This window comes from Ricinus communis, chromosome 8 (assembly GCF_019578655.1).
Source record: "Ricinus communis isolate WT05 ecotype wild-type chromosome 8, ASM1957865v1, whole genome shotgun sequence".
Lineage (NCBI taxonomy): Eukaryota > Viridiplantae > Streptophyta > Magnoliopsida > Malpighiales > Euphorbiaceae > Ricinus > Ricinus communis.
Genome location: NC_063263.1, coordinates 28,017,082 through 28,037,827, shown reverse-complemented (window position 1 = coordinate 28,037,827; position 20,746 = coordinate 28,017,082). Strand labels below are relative to the sequence as shown.

Sequence of the window (20,746 nt, the reverse complement as noted above, 5' to 3'; positions counted from 1 at the left end):
ATTATTTCTATTGATTGGTGGTTGTTTGGTTGTCGGTTTCAGGTAGTTTATGACCAGGAGCTCTAACCCTAATCCCAGAGAACCCTTCTCTGACCCGGAGCGCTCTCTCAAACTATTGAGACGACGTTTGCAGGCAGTTGAGGAGGAGGACGGAGTTCTGATTCGAGTTCAAGGAGGCGTGATGGAGAACCCTGACCCTAAGCCGATGACGATTAGAGGATGATGTACGAGTTTGCTCAACCATCTTTGGATGGGATGAAAACTAGTATAGTCAGACTTGTTGTAGCAGCCAACAATTTTGAAATAAAAGCCAATGTTATCTAGATGATCCAGCAGAGCATGCAATTTGGAGGATTGCCCAGCGAGGATCCCAATGCTCATATCTCCAACTTTTTAGAGATTTGTGACACATTCAAGATAAATGGAATAACCGATGACGCCATTCGGTTGAGATTGTTTCCATTTTTCTTGAAGGACAGAGCCAAGAGATGGTTGCAATCTCTTCCACAGCAGACAATTACTACCTAGAAGGCGTTGGCCGAAAAGTTTTTATATAAGTATTTTCCTCCCGCTAAAACTGCTAAACTTAGAAATGATATATCTTCTTTTGTGCAGCTTGATGATGAAAGCATGTACGATGCATGGGAGGGGTTTAAGGATCTTTTAAGATGCTGCCCACATCACAAATTGCCAGTATGGATGCAGGTTCAAACCTTCTACAGCGGGTTGAACCTTACGATGAGGCAGATTGTGGATGCTGCAGCAGGTGGGGCATTAAACAGTAAGACCCCCGAGCAGGCTCAGAACTTGATAGAGAAAATGGCCATGAACAATTATTAGTGGCAATCCTCTAGGAGCCGACCAGGAAGACAGGGAATGGTCAACCAAGTAGATTCTACAGCAGCTTTGGCAGCTCAGGTGGAGCTTCTAGCCAAGAAGATTAACCAACTCCAGATGCCGGTTCATGCAGCGAACGTTGGCTGCGAGTTTTGTGGTGGCCCGCACTATAGTGTGAATTGTACTACGGGAGGTATGTTTGCTTCATCTTCCTCTACTTTTCCATCTGTTTCTACTGTGTCTTCTGATGTTGAGCAGATTGATTATATGGGGAATGCCCCAAGGCAGCAGAACGACCCTTACATCAACACATACAACCCTGGGTGGTGCAATCATCCCAACTTCAGTTGGAGGAACAATAATGCTCAGGATCCACCTGGTTTTTAGAGACTTCATCGTGACCACAATGACAACCGGTGGGCTGCACAAGCTCCTCCTCCACCAGAAAAGAAATCAAATTTAGAGGAGCTTATGATGAAGTTTGTGACGTCTATGGAGATGAGGTTCCAGTAAACTGATAGTGCACTTAGGAATCAACAGGCCTCGATTCAGAACTTGGAGACCTAGATTGGCCAAATCTCTAAGATGTTGTCTGAGAGGCAACAAGGAGCGCTCCCTAGCACCACTAAGTCTAACCCGAGGGAGCACGTGAACGCCATCACTTTGTGTTCAGGTAAGTTAGTTTCAGCTCCTTCTAAGTCTATTTTTGACGACTCCACTATTGATGTGCTGGTTGAGGCGAGTAGTAAGGTTAAGGAACCTGAGGGACAAAAGGTGAAATGAATCCCAGTCAGGGAATATCAACTTAAGATTCCTTATCCTGCTAGAGTCAAACAAGCAGAAGCGTAAGAGTAGTTCAGTAAGTTTTTAGATATTTTTAGATAATTGCATATTAACTTACCTTTTATTGATGCATTGGAGCAGATGCCGAAGTATGCCAAGTTCTTAAAGGATATACTTAGTAGAAAAAGAAAGTTGGAGGAGGTAGCCTATGTTTAGCTTAACGAAGAGTGCTCAGCAGTGTTTCAGAGCAAGTTGCTAGAGAAACGTCACGATCCAGGGAGTTTCACTATTCTTTGCACTTTGAGTAACTTGTGTGTTGATGATGCATTAGCTGATTTAGGGGCTAGCATAAATGTCATGCCCACTAGTTTGTTCAATAAGCTAGGTTTGGGGGAGGCAAAACCCACTAGGATGTGCATTCAATTAGCTGACCATTCTGCTAAGCTTCCTAGGGGGATTGTAGAGAATGTGCTAGTCAAGGTAGATAAGTTCATATTTCCTATGGACTTTATGGTTATAAATATGGATAATGAGCATGGTGTACCGTTGATTTTGGGGAGACCTTTCCTTGCCATGGCTAGAGCTAAAATAGACGTATTTGAGGGAAAGTTAGAACTTAATGTAGGGGATGACTGTGTTACTTTTAGTTTACCCCTATTTGATAGTTCTCCCACCGACCATGTTCATGCCATTTGTTGTATTGATGGAATTGGTCTTGCATGTAATAAGCAACCACAGGATGTACAAATGGATGGTGCTTTGCATGTTTCTTTCCCTGTTGATATGTGTTATTCATCTGAAGAAAACAACTTGTATCAATTTAAGACTTTGTGCTATGATACACCCGAGAAGAGTAGTTGCAAGTTTGTTTATGACAGGACACTTAGACAGGATTTGGAGTGGATGAATGGGCATCCCAACTCGGTGCGGAGAGCACCTCCTTGGTCATCTACCGCACACATTGGACCTTCTCTTTATGCTTATATGTCTCAAGCCCCAACTTACATTGAGCCCACCTTCTCAATTTACCTACGATGCAGGAATGCTGCTGCAGAGTCCAGCTAGACGACTCAAACAAAAAGAAGCGCCTTCGGGAGGCATTCCTGAATCTATTTATGTAGTTATTTTTTTAGTTAGATATTTTAGTTTGTTTTATTTTGAGATGATTTTGTTTTATTGAACCTTTTACTAGATGTTGCTTGGATGTGTTTATTCTTGAGTTTTACAGGAGTTAGCCTACTCGATGCTCATACGTAATTTTGAGGACTAACATATTTAGAGTGTTAAAGCACACATCAAGGGCAGTATCCAGTAGACTTTCTAGTTTTTATCTCTTTCTGTTGTCTTGTTTTTCTTTTAGTTTTCTAGTTTTTTTGTGGACTCCCATAATTTGCTTCTTTGTGCGTATTTTATCTCTTTTTTTGGAGTGCCTACCTTATTTCACACTAAGGATAGTGTTTCTCTCAAGTGTGGGGTAGGTACCTTAATTTTGTGCAGGTACCAATTTTGTTTCCGCTGTGTTTATTTTGCTTTCATTTCCCTTATTGATTGAGTATGTTCATTCTTACTGTCCTTATCTTGAGTTTTATTTTAATCAAGTAGTTGATGATTTTTCTCTTTTGAATGGATACCCTTATAGCTTTTATCGAATCTTGTTGAAAGAAGGCAATGAACGAATCTCTTAATTTCAATCAAGCCAGGTAAAACTGGTGTTTTTCCTTAATTTTTTTTCATTTTACTTTATCTTGGATATAGAACACTTTCAATATTGATGCTTATTGATTGTTTGATTGTTTAAACTTTGATTTGAGAATTCATGCAATTTTAATCCACTCAAATGGTGAGGTTTTTATGCTCCTTTTATTTTTTATTAGTGAGCATTGTATAGAACTTTTGTTTCTAAAACTTGCTTTACGATGACTTTTGAGATTACATGAATTTTTGATAGTCATGAGATGATTTGGGCACTTAGGAATTACACAATTTGGCTAAAAGCCTAACCCTGTTTTTCCCTTAGTGAACCAATTTTGAGCCTTAGCCTTTTTCTTTCATTGTAATTTACCTTTGACACTCATTTTATCACTTTTATTCATTCTACCATTCTTTCTACCATTGTTGCTGAAAATTATGTATGTTTATGCTGCATTTCATTTTGGATCAATTTGCATATATTCACTAAGATGCTAGATTTTTCGTAGATGCTCCCTTCAATCCAAATGACATATCATTTTACTACTTTTGATTGAGCATTGTATTACTTCATCCTGCGTTATCTATTGTTGTAGGAGTAGTTAAAAAAATTATTAAAAAAATTAATAATAATAAAAATAAAAATAATACATATATGTATAATTTTCTTTTAGTTCATTTTGAGCATCATCTTATTATTGGAGTAACTTAGTGTGTAATTTTGGTACAGCATTTGATCCTTGGCTATATTCTTGCATTACCTGGATAATTTCCAGCAACTTTTAGCTTACTTTCCATATTTCTCCATACCCTACCTTAATCCCATTACAACCTGGCTCAAGACCCTTTGATCATGTTTATTGATTATTTCGCAGTAGTGGAGATTGGATCTATAAGCAAGCTTATGGTAAGCACCTTTTTTTGTATTTTTGCGTTGAGAGCTTGGCGATATTCTTTCACCTATATACGCTTGTGTGTTTTGAGTGACATCCTGTAAGGCATGGTTCTCAAATTCTCAGTTTGGATACTTTATCATTTTAATTTTAGCAGCTTTATTAACTTTGTTCTCTTTCTCAAGGATTTAGTGATTTGGAGATTTTGAGGAAATTCGTCATGGAATTTTGAGACTTGTTCTGAGCTAACCTTCTACAAAGTATTTGATTGAGTTATTTGGTATCTGTTTGAGGAGTGAGTTGTTGATTGCTTGAGGACAAGCAAACGCTTAAGTGTGGGGTAGTTTGATGTAGATGATTCTATGCATATTTATTGACTGTTCATCAGTCGTTTATTCATGTATTTGAGTCATATATTTATTCCTGTTTGATCGCACTTTGGTATGTTTCTGAGCTTTTTAGGTTCTCGGACTCCTTGATAGGAAATTGATTGATTTATAGGCAGAAACCAAGCTATGTGGATGATTTACACATATTAGATGTTTGTCGGATTCGATTCCTTGATTGGCGTGTAATTTGAGGCTCTTGCACGGGCAGTTGCATGGCCATGCATATTTGCATGGCCTCCCTTGCCCATTGCACGGGCCGTTGCACAGGCTGTGGCATGGGCTATGGCTCTTCTGCCTTTAAGTAGGCGCACGCAAAATGAGACAGGGTTCCGCTTCTAATTTTTGGACTTCTCTACGCGCGCCACCCCTTACTTCTACACCTCTGCTCTTGACATTTTGGGAGACCAACATCATTTCAGAGGATTGATTTGGGAGATTCAAGCAAGGATTGAAGGTTCTAGACGATTGACCGAGACATCCGAGATCCATATTTGAGGCTGGTTTCAGAGTTGGCTTGCGACATTTCCACTCCGATTCGAGAGAAGAGGGGTTACATATTCCATTTCCTTTTCTGTTGTTTATTTCCTTTTGTATTTGTTTCTTTCATTATGAGTAGCTAGGGCTGTCGAACCCATTGGGGTTCACCTTTGTTGATGGATTGTGCTTAATTATTAGATTTTTATTTGCCATTCTTATAATCTTCTTACTGTTTAGTAATAAAGTTTGATTCAGTTAATTTGAGACGTTGAATTAATTATGTTTTGGGTTGTTTCTTGACATTAAAAAATGCTTGTTACAACTGGAAATTGAATAGTAAGAACTGGTAGTTAACACTTAGAGATAAGGTTAATTCACTCGCCGGATTAAAAATTAACAACTCTTAATAGATCTAAATCACGCTTAATGCTAATCTGTAATAATCTGATAGGAAGAGATTCCATTAGGTTAGTGCAGGTTTGGGAACTTGGTGAGCTCAAGAAAGGAGCCGAGTTCGATTCAGGATTTAGGCACGGGTAGCACGATTGGTAATTTATAAAATCAACCTTAGAATTCCATCACTTAGGTCCCTTCGGGTTCGCTTCTATTGTTACGGTTGTCTTTCGATTGTCAGTTGCTGTTTGTTCCTTTATTTGCATTCATAATCATTAGTTAATTAATTTAGACTTCTCACACCTTATTTCAGACTAGATAACATAGCGAACAGTAGTGACTTTAGGTTCACCAGATCTCCAGGGATACGACCTTGATACTCACTAGTGCTAGGCCACATCGATAGGTTCATTGCCTTAGGTGTAGGTTGCATCAGTAGCCCATCACATGTTAGATTTAGGAGCTTCTATTAATTTCATGCATTTTCTATCTATCAAGAGTTGAAACTAAATAACTTGCAAAAGACTGGTGTAATGATTCAATTAGCTAATCGTTCTTATATTCATCCCCTTGGAGTTGTTGAAGATGTTTTGGTGCAGGTTAATGAGCTCATGTTTCCTGTTGACTTTTACATTTTGGAAATGGATGGTAATTCCTCATCAAGATCAGCTTTGATTTTGTTAGGACGACCATTCATGAAAACAGCTAAGACAAAGATTGATGTAGATGAGGGTGCTCTCTCCGTAGAGTTTGATGGAGCGATTATTAAATTTAATATTTTTGATGCAATGAAATATCCGAATGATGTACATTCTCTTTGTTATATTGATATGATTGATTCAATTGTACATGATGTATTTGCAAAAGGAAGTTTTGATGATGAGCAAGAATTAGATGTATAATCTAATTTAGAAGAAATTGATTACGAGATTGGTGTAGAAGAATTATTTTCAGCAATATTATCTGAACCAATAAATTCCAATGCTAAAATTTCTAATACTAATAACAAGATGTTACCTTCAATTGTGCATGCACAAAAAATGGAGCTAAAAGCTTTACCGGATCGCCTAAAATACGTGTATTTAGGTGATGATGAAACATTACCTATCATCATCTCAAAAGGACTAACAATGAATCCAGGAAGAAAGGATTGGAGCCTTCGTTTAGACGACGCTCTTTGTGCTTACCGCATTGCTTACAAAACTCCTATAGGAATGTCCCCTTATCGATCAGTTTTTGGTAAAGCATGTCACTTACCAGTAGAAATCGAGCATAAAGCCTATTGGGCAATTCGGCGGTGCAATATGGACATAGACAAAGCTGGGATGTCAAGGCTACTGCATTGTAAGAATTGGAGGAGTTGCGATTGGATGCTTATAAGAATTCGAGAATTTACAAAGAGAAATCCAAGTTATTTCATGATAACATACTTAGTAGGAAACAATTTGAGATTGGTCAAAAAGTGTTGTTATATAATTCTTGATTGAAGCTTATGCCTGGTAAGTTTCATTCTCGATGGATCAGGCCCATTTGTTGTTACTAATGTGTTTCTTTATGGTCCAGTGGAAATTAAAAGCTTGGATTCGGATAAAATTTTCAAAGTGAATGGTCATAGATTGAAGATCTTCCATGAGGGTGAAATTGCTCCATGTCTCATTAGTTTTCCTTTGGATCATCCTACTTATTTGGATGACTAAAATATTTTATCATTCTATCAAGCAAAACGGCGTTAAACAATTGTGCTATTGGGAGGCAACCCAAATGCTTTCTTTATTTTTATTTATACTTATTATTTTTTTTTACTTTGTTTATTTTGTTTTTAGTTTTTTTTTTTAATGAAGAAGTTCAATTTTTGGGCAGGAGATTAATTTTGATAAGGCATGACCACGACTTTTACAGCTCTCCGAGATGCATTAACCAAATTATTTTTTTCCAGATGATCATTTTTGATAAGTCGTGACCACGTCTTATCTCAAACCACCTTCTGATTTTGTTTTGAGCAATAAGAATTTGGACGCCTTGATGAAGCACTACAGGGTTCTACCTCCTTCCTACCATCACCACACTACTCAATCCGAGTTGCAAATCAGAAGAGTTTCATATTTCTTTTCATTTCTTTTGTAAGCCATTTTCTTTTTGATACATTGAGGACAATTATAGTTTAGGTGTGGGGGAAGAATATTTTAATTACATGATTTTCTTTTCTTTTTGAAAATTGTGTTTTTTTTATGCTAGAATTAGGTGTGCTTTAATTCATATGTGCTAATTGTTTTTTTTGCAACCTTGAGTTTTTTTTTTCTTGATAACCTAGAATAAACATGTAAGTTAGGGATACATTTTTTGTTTGAGTTTTAATGCATGAAAGGGATAAGCATGATTACTACTTCTCTAAAATTATTTGATGGTATCTCATTGGTTTATTGATTGAAAAATGCACAAAGTTTGATGCAAATTTGAACATTCAAGTGAGCTTTTAAGCTTAAGAGCAGTTAATTATATTTGGCTCTAATTATTTTTGTTGAGTGTTATCAAACTTAGTATGTTTATTCTAGCACTTGCTTGTGAATGCATATTGAGACCACATTTTTGAATTGATGCTTTAATATGATAAGGTCAATTAGGATTAACCAATTCTTATACTCTTAAAAAACCTACCTTGTTGATTTTCCTTTTAGTTAGCCACTTTGAGCCTATTTTCCATTTTTTCTTATTTTTAACACATATTATTTAGCCCAAGACCTTTCGTTTGTTACCCCTATTTTTCTTCCCTTGTCAAGACAAGAGAAAAAGTGTTGCATAGTATAAAAAGAAACAGAAAAATGTAAAAAAAAAAGTAGTGATGGAAAAAATAAAAAAAGAAGAAAATGTTAAAAAGAAAACGATTGATATTTATTCCTTTCATGAAAGAGGATAATTGGAGAAGTGTTTATCAAATATGTTGAATTGAATTGTTACATGTTATTTCTCCAAAGTTTTTAGTGCTAATATAAGATGTGGGGATAAATTTCAAAGTTTTTACAGTGTGTTTTGCGGTTATGTGGCATAGTTATCCTGCAAGTAAATAACTTTTTGTCTTGATTGTATAACACTTTAATTTTTCCTTTTATCAATACCCTTTCCTAAGCCCCATTACAACTCTTGTGAAGTCCCTTTGATTTTTGCATCTAATACATGTGTAGCGGTGGAGGCTTGATTCATTAGCAAGCTTATAGTAATAACATGCTATATTTTGATTCTGAGAGCAAATGCACCCTAAACACTTTGAGAGTATTTAGTGAAACCATGTTAGGGTGTTAAGTCTTGTTGTTCTTGATTTTGATGGATTAGTGAGATACTTTTTTTTTGTTACAAAATTTATCCTATGGGTGCTATTCTCTCGATTGTCATTATGATTCAACTCATTGATGTATGTTTAACTTATCTGGTATTTGTGGATATTGAAAGAGATGAAAAGGAAGTAGAGAGGAGAATTGGTATGTTGAGTTGAGGTATGCTTGAGGACAAGCATGGATTAGGTGTGGAGGAATTTAATGGATCATAAATAGTTATACTTATTATGTTTAATTCCCTTATATTTTTATTGGATATTGTGCTTAATTATGGAAATTGTGTTTGTTCTGATCTAGGTGGTGAAATATCAAGGATTGAGTGGACTTAATATAAAGACATGTTTTAAAGCATCACTTGTCAAACATCAAGTCTTGGAGGAAGAGTGAAAATATATGCAGAATGTCATTTTCAACAAGGCGTGCACAGTTGATTAATGGTAAGTTTTGATTTGGATGCTGGGTTTGAGTCAATTATATTAGGAGAATTTACACTTGTTGCGACTTTTCCGAATAATTAGGCTAAGTACTTGAATAGAAAAATTGATATTTAAGCCTATGATCAGAATTACAATTAGATGGAATTTGCGCTCTTGAATTGGAAGTTTGGTAAGATTGATTTTTATTTACTTTAATATTCAACTTTTATCATTTTCTTGTTTATTTATAATTTTAGTTCAATCATTCAAAATCCCATATTTTTGTTATTTAACTCTCAGAAGCTATTCACATTAGTTCCCTTGGGATTCGACCTGGTTTCACTATTTCTACAAGTTAATTTAGGAAAATCAGTAATTTATTTTGAAGGACTTCGACAACCCGTTCAGTAGACATTGTCATTGATGCGCTCAAGGACTTGATATGATCCATCTCCTCTTGGAAAAAGTTTGGATTGTCTCTTGGTTGGAAAATGCTCCTTGCGCATATGAACCCAAACCCATTTGCCAGGTTCAAACACTACTTTCATTCACCCTTTATTGGCTTATTTTACATATTGTTCATTCTTTCTTTTAAGGTTTGCATGCACTTTCTCATATTGCACCTTCACAAATTCTGCCTTCTTTTTGCCATCTAGATTCACTTGCTCACTCAAAGGTAAAGGAATTAAATCTAGAGGACTCAATGGAATAAAACTATAAACAATCTCAAAAGGACATAAATTAGTAGAAGAATGCACACTATGATTATATGAAAATTCAATGTGCGGCAAGCAATCCTCCCAAGATTTCAAATTTCGCTTAATCATGATCCTAAGTGATTGAGACAAAGTTTTATTAACTACTTTGATTTGGCCATCAGTCTGGGCGTTACAAGTAGTAGAAAATAAAAGTTTAGTACCCAACTTATCCCATAAAGTTTTCCAAAAGTAGCTCAAAAACTCGGCATCCATATCACTAACAGTGGTTTTTGGCATACTATATAAGCGCAAAATCTCTTTAAAGAACAAACATGCAATATGTTGTACATCATCAGTTTTACTACAAGCAATGAAATATGACATCTTAGAAAACCTATCAACAACAATAAAAATAGAATCATGCCCATGCTTAGTCCTAAGTAATCCAAGCACAAAGTCCATGGAAATATTAATCTAAGGAGAACTAGGCATGGGTAAAGGCATATATACCATGTTGTTTAGTCTTGGACTTGGCTTGTTTACACACAATACACTTATCACAAATTATAGCAACATCCTTTTTCATGTTAGGCTAATAAAAGTGATCATGTAAAACACTTAAATCTTAGCAATGCCAAAATGACCCATCAAACCACCCTCATGGGCATCACGCACAAGTAACTCATGCATAGAACATGTAGGTACACACAATTTATTCTCTTTAAACAAGTAGGCTTCATGCCTATAGAACTTATCAAAAGCAATGTCCTCGCATGCTTGATACACTTTGCCAAAGTCATTATCAATTTCATATAAGCCTTTAATGTACTCAAACCCTAATAACTTGGCACCTAAAGTAGCAAGTAATGCGTACCTTCTTGAAAGTGCATTGACCATAACATTGACTTTCCCTTGTTTGTATTTGATTACATAAGGAAAATACTCTATGAACTCTCTCCACTTTGTATGGCATCTATTGAGTTTGTTTTGCCATTTCAAGTGCTTTAAGGACATATAAATCTATATAAATCACAAATTCATTTTGCCAAAAGTAGTGTTGCCATGTCTCCAAAGCCCTAACCAATGCATACAGCTCTTTGTCATAGGTAGGATACTTCAATGCGACTCCATTCAACTTTTCACTAAAGTAGGCTATTGGTCGCCCTTCTTGGATCAATACGGCTCCAATTCCTAATCCTAAAGCATCACATTCAATTTCAAAAGTATTAGAAAAATTATGAGGAACAAGTAAAGGAGTAGAAATCGACTTTTCCTTTAACATCTTAAATTCTTGTTCTTGCACCTCGCCCCATTTGAATCCCACACTTTTCTTAATAACTTCGGTCAAGGGTGTGGCAAGGGTACTAAAGTCCTTCACGAATCATCTCTAGAAGCTAGATAATCCATGAAAACTTCGTACATCACCAATACTTGTAGGCATTGGCCACTCCTTGATTGCCTTGACCTTTTCTTCATCCACCTCAATGCCTTTTGCACTAATAATAAAATCTAAGAAAACAAGTTTATCTATGCAAAAGTTACACTTCTTAAGGTTAGCATACAAATACTCCTGGTGTAAAACATACAAAACCATGCACACATGTTCCAAATGCTCATTTAAAGACTTGCTATAAATAAGAATATCATCAAAATAGACAACCACAAATTTACCAATAAAAGCATGCAAAACATGATTCATTAGTCTCATGAAGGTACTAGGTGCATTAGTTAAGCTAAATGGCATCACTATACAAACCATGTTTAGTTTTAAAAGCGGTTTTCCATTCGTCGCCTTCTTTCATGCGAATTTGATGATAGCCACTTTTTAAACCAACTTTAGAGAATATGCTAGAACCATGTAACTCATCTAACATGTCATCTAATCTAGAAATAGGATGGTGATACTTTACAGTGATTTTGTTAATGATGAGATGGTCAACACACATATGCCAAGTTCCATCCTTTTTAGGGACAAGTAGGACAGGTACGACACATGGACTCTTGCTTTCTCTAATCTAGCCTTTGCTCAAAAGCTCTTTATCTTGCCTTTGAAGTTCCTTTGTTTTCTCGAGATTACTTCGATAGGCTGGTCTATTTGGAATTGTTGAGCCATGTATGAAATCAATTTGGTGCTTAATTCCTCTTATAGGCAGTAAACCACTTGGGACTTCGTCCGGAAAGACATCCTCAAATTCTTGCAAAAGAGACACAAAAGAGCTAGGCAAAGAAGGGTTAAGCTTGTTAGTGCTCAAGCAAGCCTCTTTGTATAAAAGTACATATATAGGCTGCCTCAAAAGTAAAGCTTTCTTCACATCTTCTTTTTTTCCATAAAAGCTCATTTTGCCTCTTTATTATCCATACTCAACTCTCCTTTTGCATGTGCACCACTCTCTTTCTTTCTATTGCGCATCCTCTCATTCTCTCCTTTTTCCGCTCGTGTCTCACTCCTCTCATTCTTTTCCACACAACTCTCTTTTTTATTAAGCGCATTTTCTTTTTGATGCACTTTCTTTCTCTCTCTTATCATTTTTTGATCTCCATATACTTCCTTGGGGGTTCAAGGTATAAGGGTAATAGGCTTATTATGCATAACAAAAGAGTACATATTTGAAAATCCATTATGAATGACATTCTTATTGTATTGCCAAGGACACCCTAAAAGGATGTGGCTTGCATGCATAAGCACTATATCACATAAAACACATCTTCATACTTGCCTATGGTGAACACTACTCTCACTTGTTTGTTTACCTTCACTTCTCCATAATCATTCAATCATTGTAAGGTGTATGGTCAAGGATGCTTTAAAGTAGGCAACATAAGTTTCTCCACTAATAAGGTGCTTGCAATGTTGGTACAACTTCCTTCATTAATGATCATGCTGCACACCTTATCTTTCACTTTGTATCTAGTGTGGAAGATGTTTTCTCGTTGCACCTTCTCTTCTACTTTGGCTTGCATGTTCATGGCTCAAGGTGCTACTAACATCTCTTCATATGCAAGCTCTTGCAAGGTCTCATCATCACTTGCATCTTTTAGCTCGGGCATCTCATCTTCTTCACTTTCGCTGACAACTTCAGCATTGCCCCTAAGGTACATTGTACGCTTGGTTGGACAATTTGAAGCTATGTGCCCATATCCCAAGCATCTAAAACACTTAGTTAGTTGTTGGATCCTCGCTCTTCTCTTTTTCTTTTCCTTTGACATTCCCCCTTTCTTTATCAACTTTGGTGAAGTCTTTGAATTTGTTGAAGCTTTTGTCTCCTCCCTTCCAAGTCGACTTCCATGTAGAGGTAGTGGAAGACAAATTATTCTTGGGGCTTTTAGACTTCACTTGCCTTTTAATCTTCACCGCCATGTGTAACATATCTTCCATGTCGACATAATGATGTAGATCCACTAAGTCGGCAATTTTCTTGTTTAGTCCATGCAGGAATCTTGCCATGGTTGCCTCACGGTCCTCCTCAATATTAGCTCTAATCATCGTCATCTCTATTGCTTGGTAGTACTCTTCTACAAATTTAGAGCCCTGTACAAGACTTTGAAGTTTATTGTACAAATATTTATAATCATATGAAGGAACAAACCTATTTTGCATGATTCGCTTCATCTCCTCCCATGTCTCAATTAAGGGCTCTCTATTCCTTCGTCTATTAGTTACCAAGGTATAGTTGGTAAACTCAACGGTGGCTAATTTAAAATCTTGTATGATAAGAAAATAATTCATACAAGATTGATTGACATAGGTGGCTGAATATAAGGTATTTATAGGTCTCCTACAATCCTAGAATGACACTAGAAAAGGAATAAAATCGCTTAGGTTATAATATATTACTTCTTAAACTAAATAAGAAATAAATTTCTAAATAGCTAAATAAGCATGTGTCTCATATAATTAAGCTAGAAAAAAGGAAATAAGTCATTTAAGGAGTAAATTATTACTTTCTAAAAATAAGGCATATAAGAAATTTCCTAAACAAAAAAAATAGAAGGTGCCACCCCCCTTATTGACTAGTCAACAAGTTTAAGTTGAAACCCTAATCACTTAAAGAGGTCACATGCATGGGCTTGCTCATTAATTCCTCATTGCCTAACTTGCTTTCTTAGTTTCTTATTAGCTTGATTTGAGTAATTAAGGCCTAATTAGATTTAATCAAGCCCCATGGTATTAGATCAAGCTAATAAGACTTGGACTTGATTTTAAAGTTTACTCCTCATGGCTTGTACTATCTTGAACCCAAATATTCTTTATAAGCCCAACAATGCTTTCTTCATCTTCTTGGCCTTGATCTTGTGATTGGTCCTTATTGGATGTTTAAAGGATCTTGGGCTCTTGAAGTATGTAGACTCTTGGCCTTGGTCACATCAAACTAAGTAAGAATCCAAAGGTGGATCTGACTTTGTGAAATCTTTTGTCAATTAAAAAAGGTTTTCCAAAAGTACTCTTTCTTAAGTGGCTTGAATCTTTGAATATTAACTACAGTAGTCAGTGCAATCTCTTATGTTTTCTTTTGATTTTGTTTATTTTCTTTCTTTCTCAGTGTTTCTTCTCTTTTGAATTTGCTTATGATTGAATTTCAATTCTTACATCCTATCCTAAATACCTTTTACTATTTATAGAGGTAGGGTTTCAAAGGAAACCTTAGAGAAAGGGATACATTCTAGGAAATATCGATAAATATCTCATTTATGTATTTAAAATTTGAGTAATTATCGGTAAAACAATGATTATCCTCAAGGAAACCTTCTAGAATCTGTATCTAGATGTAAAAACATCTGAAAAGCAACGTCGAAGAGTCAAAATCCAATCGGTTCTATAACAAACCGATTGGCTCAATAGAGGAAGTTTTGAAATTTGAGTTTAGTCTCTGATTTTATAAAAATTATTGTTTTTACCTTCAAACTTAATTTTTTCTGACAATTAAGTCCAAATTGATTTCAAAAAGATAATTCTAGCTGGATTAACCTCGACTGCAGCCTTGGATTTGTCTACCCTTTGCCTCTCGAGACTCGAGAAAGCAGCAACTCTCGTCATAGGATTTTTTATTTTTCCTCTGATATCTAGACCCAGAAAAGGGGTGCTGACATCAGAACCTTTTCAATATATGGGCTTTGAGTACTTATAAGGAGAAATATCTCAAATAGTAAACAGTAAGGTTCCTAAGGGAGATTCTTATTGTCATTACCATGAGCTGAATCTTGGGTAAGGATAAAAGGCTCCCACGATTAAAAGGTGTTCTTCCTTGGCCCGTCTCCCCACTCAAGGTTCCATGTGACGAAGAAAATTCACTCATCACATATGAGTAATAGTTAGCCAGTGTCGCAATTTCAAGGTTCGAATGGAATCAAAGAACCACTAGCCGATGCCATTGAGGCTATACGAACCAAAGTGCACGGCGTGTAAAAGTGTAGTGATGTAAGAATCACTTGTTAAATAATAAAATTAAAGACAAACATACACTGGAATCAGCTTTTCTTATCCCTAGTGGAGTCGCTATTATAGATGGCAGTTTCGGGCACGTATCTAAGTGTCTTTAGCGACTACAGCACTGCAAGATTTTTTAACTTAATTGGAGACATGCTAACCAATCATAGAGACTAGCACAGAGATAGGAGTCACCACCTGGATAATTCACCGAGATACTTTACTAATGATTGATGTTTTTTCAATTTCATAAGGAAGCTTACATCACAAATCTAGAGATGGATTTGAAAGCTAACTTCCTTATTTGTGCATATTTATCTTCTAATTTATAATTTAATGTGTTATTCCATATAAATCAACAATTATATATTACACATCAAGCACTAAAACATGTGAGGTCCACCTGGATCTAACCCATTTTATTAAATCCCAACCCATACTCAAAGTTATTAACCAAACTTACTAGTTAATCAAATACATGGCCCGCCTAGTCTAGCCTGATTACAAATTATGCTTTTCCAACTTTTAAGCCAATAGACTGCTTTTTATGAAAAGGCCTTAATTAAGTGATCTCAAATCTAATATGGCCCCAATTAATTTAATTAAAACATAGTAGAATTCCACTAGGTCTATGTTGACTTTAAGGCTTAATTACCATTAATTTACCTAATGGACTACAATTCCATATCAGGTCCAATTAAAGCCTATGTCTATATTAAACAATCATACAACCATATATTTAGCATCCATATAAAATAAGTCAAAAAATAAAGTACAGAGAATAAATCTAAGCTATTATAACCTGCCTATAATTAAAAATTTGAAAGAAAAATCCTAAAAACTAAGTTACAATATATCAAATTGCAAAAAATATTTCTGAAACTTGAAAATCAACCTAACATCAAGCACAGACGGTCAGCTCATAGTGTAAAATTGATCGGCTCTTGGGGCTTTAAGTGGCTTTCCTATAGCTTTTCTTAATTTCTCACGCTCAGAACCGATTTTCACATGCATAGAGGGTAAAAATTCAGTTAGAAAAATGAATAAAAAAATTGAAATATAATCTAAATATATTTAGTATTAACTAATCAAATCATATTCAAAACTCGATGTGTTCTTATTATCAAATTCAAAACCCAATACAATCAGCATATTAAGTAAAAAGGTATTCTAGTCTAGTCATGTGAATCATATGGAACAAATATTTTAAAAAAATTCCTAATCATGTTTCTATAAACAAATATAAATAAATAAATTATATATATATATATATATATATATAAATTGGGGAAGAGATATTTATGATATGGATGTAGGAGAACCCTCAGGTTATCACTGTTGGTTGTTATTCTACGAGTCTCATGAAATGAGAAAGCTATTGAATCAAAGAGTGGTTAGGAATCCAATTCTGCTTTTGGAATTTTTAGAAGAGTTTATGTCGTTCTTCAATGGGTTTTCTAATTTGGGAGCTCTTTGTTAGTGGCTGGCTAAAGGCTAACTGTCTATATTTGTTGATGTAGTTAAAAAAGAATTTTCTATCTATGCTCAGCTATGCTAACCCTAAGCCTAGATTGCATCCATCTATTTATAGCAATAGAGTTAGGAAACCTTAGGAAATAATGATAATTGTTCAATTATTTAAAACAAATTGTAATTATCCTTCCCCTTTATCAAATTAATACCCAATAAAAAGAGATTAAATCTTTTATATTCAAATAATTATTATTAAAAATATTTTAAAATCCTAATAATTATCATAAATATTTATAGAAATTTGTTTTTATCAATTTCTGGCATTTTAGGTTGAAAATATTCAAAAAAACAGCCAATCAATATTGTGTAGAGCCAATCGGCTGTGCATAGAGCCGATTGGCTCTAAGGAGAAAAATTTTCAAAAATTTTGATAATTTAGTCCTTAAATTTATGAAAACTGCTATTTTATCCCTCAAACTTTATTTTTTCTGTCAATTGCATCCAAGTTGTTTCTAAAAAGGTAATTTTAAGTCCAATTATTTCCATCCTTCACTCAGATTCGTCTTTCCTTAATCTTTTGTGACTCGAGGAAGGCAATAACTTTCATCATCAGATTTTTCGTAATTCCCTTGATATCTAGATCTGAAAAATGGATGCTGACAGCCACTCAATTAGTAAAAGTGTCCCGTAGAATTACCCAGGTCTCGACTCATTTTCTCTGTGTTAAGTTTTATGACTAGTTAGCGTGTTCCCAATTAGGTTAAAAAGCTTTGCAATGTCGTAGTCGCTAGAGACACTTGGGTGCATGCTTGAAGCAGCTGCCGACATATCCAAATAAAAAAGAAAATGATATAAAAATTTCTTTTGGCTACTTTCCTTTCCCCTCAATCCCTCCACGCAACAAAAGTGTTACTGCGACAAGAGAAAGTTGTAGTTTTGCTTGTTTAGTAAGTCTTAGTGCAATGGTTTTTCTATTTAAGAAATTTCTAAAGGTAATTATAAACAGATCTATCTCCTTTTAATCTAATTTTTCTCCTTGTTTATTTAGATTTTTCCTAATACCTCAAATGCATAAGTAGATAATAGTTTTATATTGAGGTATAAGTGAAGGAGTCAAATGATGCTAATCTTTAGAGTTTGATCTATTTATTTTGCTATGTAATCTTAGGTCGTGAAAACTCTTTCAAAGAGTCCTACATTTATTAAGGGCTAAAGCAACTGCCGTTTGCAATAGACATAAATCGTGTTTTCCTATGTACAAGGACGGGTTGTGTATTTTAGTTTATTGGCTTGTGTATCATGATATTCACCCATGTATTCCAATCATGATAACTGTTGCCATGCTAAAGACCTTTTTTTACATGGGTTGTGGTTAAATTACAGTGTGTGTCAAATTCTCAACTGTTATTGAGATAACAATGTTATCAACCAGATAACTAAGACCCATATACTCCCTACCTTGTATAGTCAGTCTATGATTACTATAATACCCGTAATTTTTAAATTTTAATCTCATTACTTTTCGGGGGCATTTTAGTAAATAAATACTTTGGTGTTTAATTCAGCATCTAATAAAATAATAATAATTGATTACTATAAGTAATATTTAAATTTCATATTATTATAAATAATGTAATTATATCGATTTCTAGTGAAATTAAGGTATAGTTTTGCGATTTTGATTAAATAAGTCAAGTTCTATTTAAATTAACTTGAACACGCGTGTATATTACTAAAATTAAAGGGATGACTTAAATTATGTTGAATATTATCTATTTAGCATCAAGATTATTTAAACAACTTTACATTTATGATAACTTATTTGGCTATAACTAAGTATTATGTGTATGCATATATATATATTGTAACATGGTTGTTTTATATGGAAGGGTTTATGAGCAATTTTTCAGAAATTGAAAAATTTATTTTTTAGTCCCTAACAAGAGATACACAAAAAATCCCCTCCTCTCTTTCTCACCACCACCGCCACCACCTCCCTCTCCCCTACACCCTCCATTTCTAGTCATTACCCTCACTGCCCCTCCGACCCTTGCCTATCATGAATCGCCCTCGACGTCGCCAGCCTATTTCTATCGCCTTCACCGCCTGCAGCCTACGAAGGAGAGGTGCTTGAGAGGAGGAAGCTTCTTCCTTGCTACCACCACCAAGTCAACCCTATGTCGTTGTTTCCTTGCCAATCCGACAATGGATTCTAACTCCCCACTATTGAAAATTCCCCCGGACAGCCCTTCCCCCCCCCCCCCCGGATTCTCTCATTAGAAGCCGGTGGTGACGCCTCTTCGAAGTAGAAATCTTTCCTTCACGATATGGTATTTATCGGTAAGAGTAGTTTCAACGCGTCTCAAGCTTCGCATAGTCACTTCCGGATTTGAATTCTGACGCCATTGACTATACTGGCTTTCGAACTCTGATGTTTTTTGGATGTACAGAATTTCAGATCTTTGGCTCGGTGTAATTTAATTGGACCTTATAAATTATTTAAAAATTATTAGTAAATATTAAATCTATTAATTGGTAACTATAATTAATTTAATTTAATTTAATTTATTTAATTGATTGATTAATTATAAATATTATGAGTTAATTAGTGTGATTAATTATTCTTTAGATTATAATAATTGTAGTTATAAATAATTAAATTAGATACCAACAAATTATTTGTGAGTTGGTTGTGGAATAAATATTAATGTCGGACTTATTATTATTAATTTTGGATTGTGGTATGTTGAGGGATCAGAAAAATAATGCAATTATGGGTGACCCGTCTCTTGTTAAATATTTAATGAATATTAGAAATATTTTTAGCAAGTTTTGGACCCATTATATTGAAGGTAAACGTCTGTGTTTTAGGGGAGGTTTTGTCGAATTTTTGGTAAAATTTTCAAGTCGGGATCAGTCGGAATTTTTAGGCAATCTAAATCTAGGAGTGTAGGTCTAGGATTAATTTTATGGAATATCTTTTTTATTTAATTATTTTCATGAATAGATAATATGTCCGTCCAACCAGCTTCACCCAAGGCATAGGAGTAGATTGCGAAACGCGGTAGAACTGTGAGTTAAAGTCATTTAATCAACTCCACATATGGCATGTCTAAATTAAATGCAATGTTATTATACTTATTATTAGTATTATTATTATTATTAATTTTATTTGATTAATAATTATTATGATTATTATTAGTATCATTATTATTAATTTAATTATCGATATCATTATCATTTTCATGTTTAACTTTTATTTTTAATATGTTATTGAATAATTTATGTCTATACTCGAGGCTATTTAACTTTTATTCTTAAAATGTTATTAATAATTTATGTTTGCTTGTGATTTATGCTATTTTTAATTATTATTGATGATTGTAATTTCGGGATGAGGCGGCAGTAGAACATGCCACCTGATGGGTTGCATCAGGACTGCGTACGCACTGATATTAATCAGAGACAGGTAGTAAAAGAATATTTTTGGGATTTGTCCTGGTCGAGTATAACTCTCTAGGCTGTGAGAATTTGATTGCCGGAGGAAAGGTCCCTGGTCAAGCATTGCTCTCTTGGCACCAACTTTATTGGAATTCAAGTGACCAGGTTGGATTTAAGGACCCTAGTTGAGCTTCGCTCTGTCAGAGCCGCGTTACATGCTAACCAATAGACATTAGCCAGGTAGCATACGTCGTAGACTATATACTACATATAGACAGGTCAATATGCAGATTGTTAAGAATCAAGACATAAGGTCATTAACATATAAACATATGATTATACTTAAACATCATTTAACAAGTATTCAAAATATCTTCTTATGCCTTATAAGACACACTGGCCCAACCTGACAGAACTGCTAAAAGCTAGACTTCGGATACAACCAACGAATGCACTACTATTTACAAACTTGAAAAGAAACATTTTAGAGAGTGGTGAGCCTC

At 34.9% G+C, this 20,746-nt stretch overlaps 1 protein-coding gene and 1 non-coding gene across 2 annotated transcripts; both read right to left on the bottom strand.

Annotated features, from left to right (window-relative positions):
• Window positions 1-582: 582 nt before the first annotated feature.
• Window positions 583-689, bottom strand: LOC125371023. Its single transcript, XR_007217188.1, has one exon. It is a non-coding gene; the product is annotated as a small nucleolar RNA R71 (small nucleolar RNA).
• Window positions 690-13,061: 12,372 nt separating this feature from the next.
• On the bottom strand, window positions 13,062-13,394 carry LOC125370965. Its single transcript, XM_048378429.1, has one exon. The coding sequence runs from the start codon at window positions 13,392-13,394 to the stop codon at window positions 13,062-13,064; it is 333 nt and encodes a 110-aa protein (XP_048234386.1).
• Between the last annotated feature and the right edge of the window lie 7,352 nt (window positions 13,395-20,746).

Coding starts and splice junctions, on each gene's coding strand:
- LOC125370965 (XM_048378429.1), bottom strand. CDS start 13,394: ATGACGATGATTAGAGCTAATATTGAGGAGGACCGTGAGGCAACCATG.